This window comes from Lontra canadensis, unplaced genomic scaffold (assembly GCF_010015895.1).
Source record: "Lontra canadensis isolate GAN:19392208 unplaced genomic scaffold, GSC_riverotter_1.0 scaffold13, whole genome shotgun sequence".
Taxonomy (NCBI): Eukaryota; Metazoa; Chordata; class Mammalia; order Carnivora; family Mustelidae; genus Lontra; species Lontra canadensis.
This window is the reverse complement of record NW_022631007.1, coordinates 11,016,637-11,024,261: the sequence shown is the minus strand read 5'-3', so window position 1 is coordinate 11,024,261 and position 7,625 is coordinate 11,016,637. Positions and strand designations below refer to the sequence as shown.

The 7,625-nt window shown below is 55.8% G+C and overlaps 1 protein-coding gene across 1 annotated transcript; it reads left to right on the top strand.

Moving 5' to 3' along the window:
* Positions 1–571: 571 nt before the first annotated feature.
* NMUR1 (neuromedin U receptor 1) lies at positions 572–7,077 on the top strand. The gene is made up of 3 exons (XM_032857483.1): positions 572–626; positions 3,578–4,466; positions 6,482–7,077. The coding sequence occupies exons 1-3, from the start codon at positions 603–605 to the stop codon at positions 6,835–6,837; spliced, it is 1,269 nt and encodes a 422-aa protein (XP_032713374.1). The 5' UTR covers positions 572–602; the 3' UTR covers positions 6,838–7,077.
* Positions 7,078–7,625: the final 548 nt, after the last annotated feature.

Below are 7,625 nucleotides of genomic sequence, written 5' to 3'. Positions count from 1 at the left end.
CTGTAGGGAGAGGGAGTGGTCAGTGATGTCCTGGGACTTGGGCCTGGGGAGGGAAAGGAGACCCCACTTGAAGCCAGGGAGGGGGATGGGACCATTTGGGGCAAGGGAACTTTGAGGTAAGTCTGAAATGTGGGGCAGGAGGAGATGGGGGGCTGGAGAGACACCATAATAAGGAGTTAGGCTATAAGTCAGCACGCTGGAGCCCCGGGGCAGGGAGACGAGGGTGGGGGGCGGGGCAGGGTGTGAGACCCAGACCAGTTGCAATTCACCTCTCTGAGACTCCGTTTTCTCTTTTGTAAATGGGTTGTTGTGAGGGCTCCGTGGGGACTCCGTCACGGTGCTCCTGGGAGTGTCGCGTTAAACACTTGGAAACAACCGCCCTCGTTAGGGGGGGGTGTGGGGACCCCAGATGAGGGTGTCCGGGTCCGCCGCTGCAGGGAGAGCACCGCCCCCTGGTGGCGGTCCCTTTCGGGACAGCTGGGCCACCGGCAGGCGGGGCGACGGGGAGGGCTAGTTGAGGGCCGGCTGCCGTCTGTCTGCCAGTCTTCTGGCTCCTGGCGCCGCTTCTGTTCCTCGGTCTCGGCCACCCGCCCTGCGCCTCGATGTCACCAGGCGCAGACAGCATGGTAGGGGAACGCGATCGCGGTGGCTGGACGGGGCACGTGACGGGCCGAAGGGCTTGGGCGCGGACCTGGGAAGAACGCAGAGGGTCTCCCCGGGATCACTCCCTCGATGGGGATCGGAGGGCTCCGTCGAGGCGCCCCACTTCGCGGGGGATTCACAGCCTCCGGGTTATTCTTATCTTTTCCCGGACACCGGGGCGGCGACCCTTCGCTGTGGCTCAGGGATTCCCTCTCAAACCCTGGTGGCCGGGCTCCAGCGGTGCAGGCGGGCAGCCGTGAGGGGGGTGGGGTGGGGGGCAGGTGAACCGCCTGGGTGAGTGAAAATACCCCTCCATTCCAGAATGCGGGGATCGGGTGTGGGACTGGCAAGGAGGTTGGGAGAGACTCCTGGGTGGAGGTTCTGGTGACGAGGAAGATAGCCAGGATTAAGAATTCTTGGGGTCGGGGCGCTTGAGTGGCTCAGTGGGTTGAGGCCGCTGCCTTTGGCTCGGGTCGTGATCCCAGGATCCTGGGATCGAGCCCCGCATCGGGTTCTCTGCTCAGCAGGGAGCCTGCTTCCTCCTCTCTCTCTGCCTGCCTCTCTGCCTACTTGTGATCTCTGTCTGCCAAATAAATAAATAAAATCTTAAAAAAAAAAAAAAAAAGAATTCTTGGGGTCTGGGAGGGAAAAGGACCTAGAAAGAAAGTTGGAAGGTGGCTGCACAGGTACATGGGCACCAAGCTCTTACTGAGAAGAGGTAATGGAGCTGAAGGGAGGGGAAGTGGGTCCAGGAAAGGAGTCTGAAAGCCCGGGGTTGCTCAGAGGGGAGGGGTGGTGGTGTAGGTGGGCTTGGCAAAAGGGCTAAGGAGGACAGTCCCCAACACCTGGCCTGTCCCACCAAACCACCTGCCCAGCCAAGTCGTGTTTCAGTCCCTGCCCCATCTCCAGTGGACTGTTCTTTTTTTTTTTTTTTTAAGATTTTATTTTATTTTTTAAAGAATTATTTATTTGAGAGATAGAGAGAGGAGGGAGGGGGACCAGAGGGAGAGAGAGAATCCTGAACAGATTCCCTGCTAAGCGCAGAGCCTGACACAGAGCTTGATCTCAAGACCCTGAGATCATGACCAAAGGCCAAATCAAGAGTTGGTAGATTAATGACTGAGCGGCCCAGGCGCCCCTAAGGTTTTATTTTTAAGTAATCTCCACACCCAACATCTGGCTCCAACTCACAACCCCCAGATCAAAAGCTGACCCGATTGAGCCTGCCAGGTGCCCCTCCCTTGGACTGTTCTTCCCTTTCCATGTGGGAAGTAAGGATAAAGTTACTATGCATTGATATTCCACACCTGAAATGTACCAGGTACACCCTGAGAACTTTATATGTGTTTTCATATTTAATCTTCACAGAAATTATGAGGTAAGCTTTGTGGACACCCCCATTTACAGATGCGAAGACTGAGGCACCAGGAGGCAACGTCGCAGCTAGAGTGTAGCAGAGTTGGCATTTGAACCCCCAGGCCAGTGTGTTTAGTTCCATGGCCTGGGTCCTTAACCACTATATCCCATGGACTGGCAGAGATGGGGACCAAACAAAGGAGAGGGAACCTCAGAACTGGCAGCCAAAGTTGTCAAATATTTTAACTTTTAACAGTGCAGCTGATAGGAAACAGAAACAAGGACCAACTTTTGGGTTAGTGTTCTCGTGTTTAGTCCTTTTACCCCTTTGCTCGATCCCCATGGTGGACTCGATCCTCACTGCAAGATGGCTGATAACCAAGCCTTCTGTGTGTCAGGCCGGCCCCACATTAGTACTTTTTGTAGATTAAACTGCCTGGATCCTTGCAATAAGGAAACAGAGAGGTTCCCATATAGATGGTCACACAGCCTAGAATTAGGAAATTAGGAAGGCTGGATTTGAATCCCTTGTTCTTAAAACCGTTCTTTTTTTTTTTTTTTTAAGATTTTATTTATTTATTTGACAGAGAGAGATCACAAGTAGGCAGAGAGGCAGGCAGAGAGAGAGGAGGAAGCAGGCTCCCTGCTGAGCAGAGAGCCCGATGCGGGACTCGATCCCAGGACCCTGAGATCATGACCTGAGCCGAAGGCAGCGGCTTAACCCACTGAGCCACCCAGGCGCCCTCTTAAAACTGTTCTGATAAGATCAGGTACTGCATGTTGTGCCCATTTTCCAGATGTCAAAAACCGAGTCCCTTTCCCGAAGTCCAGGGCTTGAAAGGGGACAGACCCAAGGGGACACTGCTGCTGCAAAGCTTAATCCCCAGAGGACCCATCCTTTATTCAAAGACTTTGGTGGATTATGACATTTATAACTGAGTTATGCTTTTTTTTTTTTTTTAAGATTTTGTTTTTTTTTCTTTGAGAGAGAGAGAAAGAGACAGAGAGGGAGAGAACCAAAACAGGGGGAGTGGGAGAGGAAGAAGCAGGCTTCCCGGTGAGCAGAGAGCCCGATGCGGGGCTTGATCCCAGGACCCTGGGATTGTGACCTGAGCTGAAGGCAGCCACTTAACAACTGAGCCACCCAGGTGCCCCTGAGTCCTGCTTTTTATCATTTTTAAGATGTACTTTTTTTTTTTTAAGATTTTTATTTATTTGACACAGAGAGAGAGAGCACAGGAGGGGGAGCAGCAGGCAGAGGGAGAGAGGGAGAAGCAGGCTCCCCGCTGAGCAGAGAACCCGATGTGGGGCTTAGTTTCAGGACCCTGGGATGATGACCTGAGCCTAAGGCAGCCGCTCAACCGACTGAGCCACCCAGGTGCCCAAGATGTGTGTTTTTACATCTCTGAAATTGTTATACACCTTGCAATGAATGACAGAGTTTTTTTCTTTCTCTAAAATACCTGTAATGATGTTCCTCTTAGTGTCACTGTGTCACTTAGTGTCACCCCTTGGGTTTAATGAGTTCCCAGCGATCTTCGAGTGACTTTTCTGGGTGTCTCTCCATTCTGTTCCACAGGCTCCTCTCTGCTTCAATTGCTCCAGTCTCCCTGGAGACATGTCCCCACGGGATGCAAGGAGCCTGGTGCCCTGCAATGGCAGTAGGGCCTCGAGGCTCCCTGACCCGGAGGACTTGAATCTCACTGATGAGGAACTGAGACTCAAGTACCTGGGGCCCCAGCAGACAGAGCTGTTTGTGCCCATCTGTGTCACATACCTGCTGATCTTCGTGGTGGGCGCCGTGGGCAATGGGCTGACCTGCACAGTCATCCTGCGTCACAAGAACATGCGTACCCCCACCAACTACTACCTCTTCAGCCTGGCTGTGTCCGACCTGCTGGTGCTGTTGGTGGGCCTGCCCCTGGAGCTCTATGAGATGTGGTGCAACTACCCCTTCCTGCTGGGCACTGGGGGCTGCTACTTCCGCACGCTGCTCTTCGAGACGGTCTGCCTGGCCTCCGTGCTCAATGTCACGGCCCTGAGCGTGGAGCGCTATGTGGCCGTGGTGCACCCGCTGCAGGCCAGGTCCATGATGACTCGGGTCCACGTGCGCCGCGTGCTTGGGGCTATCTGGGGCCTCGCTGTGCTTTGTTCTCTGCCTAACACCAGCCTGCATGGCATCCGGCAGCTGGAATTGCCCTGCCGGGGCACGGTGCCCCACTCGGCCACATGCACCTTGGTCCACCCACGGGCCCTCTACAACCTGGTCGTGCAGATCACCACCCTGCTCTTCTTCTGCCTGCCCATGGCCACCATCAGCGTGCTCTACCTGCTCATCGGGCTCCAGCTGCGGCGTGAGAGATTGCTGCTGCTTAGGCGGGAGGCCAGGGGCAGGGCCAGGTCCAGTGACAGTGGCATGTTTCAGCGGTCACAGGATCGGGGCCGGACACAGGTGACCAAGATGCTGTGTAAGTGTTGCTGCTGGGAAGAGAGGCTGAGCCGGGCCCTGGGTGTGAAACTAGAACTTCCAGGACCCCGGGGCTGAGCGTCTGGGTTTATGATGAGGCTGAGTGTGAGGTTTGGGGTTGCCGCCACTGCCCCCCGCCCTGTCCTGTGTGTGTGCATGCATGTGTGCAATTACTCGGTGAGAAACTCATAGCAAAGATAAATGGCAGGATGACCACATGGTTTGTGGGGCCCAGTGCAAAAGGCACATTTGGGGTCCCTCGTTCAAAAATTGCTGGGACTGCCCAGACAGCAATAGTGCAGCATTAAACAAAGCCCAAGGTCCTTCTCAGCTTGGAGGCCCATGCGGGTGCACAGGTGGCACACCCATGAGTTGGCACGGACTCCTGGAACCCAGCCATGGACCAGGCAGAGACACGTGACTGCATTCCAGGATGGCAGAGCCGTTTGTGGGAGCTGGCCCTGCCAGGTCTCTCATCTTTGCTCCTAAACGTATCTTGGCTCTGTCCTTCCCTAGAGCAGCCTGGGAGGCCCTGCTGTGGGCACAGAGAGTTCCTCTTCCTTGAGTAACTACCCTTTTCCCTTAGTGGCTGTTGAATAGTCCCCAAGAAGGATTCTGATTGGTGGGCTTAGGTCCTAGCTGGTCCCCAGGCACAAGTGGCAGGGTGCTATGGTTTGCAGACCCCACAGGCTCACATGCTGGGGTCTGAGGGGAACAAAGTTCCCAAAAGAAGGGGAGCAAGGTGCTGGAGGGGCAAGATGATACATTTCACCCATGCTATATCTGTGGTTCCTGGAGGACCATGGCAATGACCCTGCCTCATAGAGACTCATTAGGATGTGTGTTTGTGAGGGTGAGTGTGTAGAGCACAGGAGAGTCAGGGCAGAAGTCTGGATTGGGGTAGGCCAGGTGGGTTGAGGCTCTGGGTCTTACTGTGGTCTGGGTCTGGCTCTTTTCCCAAAACAAAGGCCCCTGGGGAAGCCAGAGAAAATGATACTAAGTCAGTGCTTGATTTCCTCCCCATCCTGCCCCCCACCCTAGGGGACCTGAATCAGGTAGATGGAGGGAGCCAGGACAAGACAGAGGTAGGGAGACCTTGGTCAAAGCCATGGGATGATAGCCGGCTAAATGGGACTGTCCCATTCCCAGAGAGAGACCCACTTCTCTCGTCCCCCAGGAACAGTGTCCCAGAACCCAAGGCCACGTGAGCAGCTTCTGAAAATGGGACCTGACCCCAGAGTTCCAAGCCTGCCTCTCAGCTGTGCCCTGTGAAGTCCGCACTGCAGACGACCTGCCCCCTGCCCACTCTTCCTCTTCCCCCTACTCCTTTGTTCTGCAGGGACCAAGTCTGCTCAGCTGGGATGGCTCTCACCCTGGGAAGCTGGGGTGTTTCCTGGGGCTTGCTGCTGGCCTGGGGCTCTGGCTTTCTTCTGTCCCTGCCTCCCTCCCTCCTGCCCCCCAGCTTCACTTTCTGAGGGCCTAGTATACACCAGGTGACGGGCTGGAGATGTAAACAACATCCTGGTGGAAATCGCGGGTGATAAGGGAAAACCGTGCTGGGGTGTGGTGGGGAAGGCACTGCAGGGGAAGACAGGCAGGCAGAGAAGTAAACACAAGCAATAAGAGACAAAAGTCAAGACAAGCCCAACGACAGAGACCCAAGGAAGGGCATGGCTGGTTGACGCCACAGCTCTGGGAAGCTGGGTGACCTCTTAGCTAAGAGCCATCTAGTTGCAGATTCTGTGATGGGAGAGCCAGACGGGGCCATCTTGGCTCAGGCGTCCTCACCTGGTCTGTCTGACTGTGGCTGGGGGTAAGGCACATACCCGCTGCCCAGGCAGTGACAGTAGTGGGACCAGCCTCTCTGAAGGGGTGCTGAGGCTAAGGCAGGCAACCTTCCAGAACCTTCCAGATGGACCATGGGCATGGGTGGCACGGTAAGAGTGGGCAGACTACCCTGAAGCCCAGGGAAGGCAGTCTGGCAGGCACCCAAGTCTTCCCTCTGTGCCCCCACAGTTGTGCTGGTCATGGTGTTTGGGATCTGCTGGGCCCCTTTCCACGTTGACCGCCTCATGTGGAGCTTTGTGTCCCAGTGGACCGAGGGTCTGCACCTGGCCTTCCAGTATGTGCATGTTATCTCCGGAGTCTTCTTCTACCTCAGCTCGGCCATTAACCCCGTGCTCTACAACATCATGTCAAGCCGCTTCAGGGAGACTTTCCAGGAAGCCCTGTGCTTGGGGACCCGGTGCCGCTACCACAGACCCCGCCACAACTCCTACAGCCTCAGCAGGGTGACCATGGGCAGCACCCTGTATGACCTGGGCTCCCCGGGCAGCAGGGCCCAGCTGCCGACTGAGAATGGGGGCCTCTAGGGGCTGCAAGAGACCGATCCCATCTGAGTGGAGCCTGGGAGCAGCTTCACCCAGAGAGGCCAGAGAGCCACGCGCCGTTTCGGGAGCCACCCTTGCCCTCCTCTGCCGGGATGTCTTCATGACCTGTCCCCCTCTGGATCCCGTCCCTACTTCAGCCGATAACCTCGGACTGGCCCCTCAGCGACTCCTACCCCCACCCAAGTTTTTGGAAAGGAAATAAGGTTGCCCTGTGCTTTTTAGAGCCCTTGGCCCACAGGTGAGATCGTTCTCTACAGAAACAAGGCAGCTGGTTGGCGGGCAGAGCAAGCCTCCATCTGGGGTCTCACCCACCCCAACCCCTGGTTTCTGAAATGTGTTCAGGGGGCCCCACTTTCCTTCCCATTTTTCGTTGAGATTCTGCAGGTTCTGCCCTGTTCGGGCCCTGTCTAGCTCTTGGTCTGTCCCCGGGACCCCTGCCACCCTGACCCTCTGTGGTCCCCCTCTGCCACTCATTCGGCTCTGGGTCTCCAACTGGAGGGGTGGCTGGGCGCCAGGGGTGCTAGGGATCCAGGGGACCTCGTTCCCAGCTCAGCCCTGCTGCTAACACCTTGCCAGGTAGCATCACCTTCCCCAGCCTTGGTCCCTTGTTTGCCAAATAAAAGTGGCCCTGGCATTTGAGAGGGTCCCACTTTGCACTTTACCTGTGGTTTTCTGTGTGCATAAATCACATCTTGTAACAAAGCTGCTAGAAAACCTAAGCTCAACAAGGCAGAAATTACAATTGACTTCCTCACCATCCTACCATCCCC

Coding starts and splice junctions, on each gene's coding strand:
- NMUR1 (XM_032857483.1), top strand. CDS start 603: ATGTCACCAGGCGCAGACAGCATG. Junction 627..3,577: donor CACCAGGCGCAGACAGCATG/GTAGGGGAACGC, acceptor TCTGTTCCACAG/GCTCCTCTCTGCTTCAATTG. Junction 4,467..6,481: donor ACAGGTGACCAAGATGCTGT/GTAAGTGTTGCT, acceptor GTGCCCCCACAG/TTGTGCTGGTCATGGTGTTT.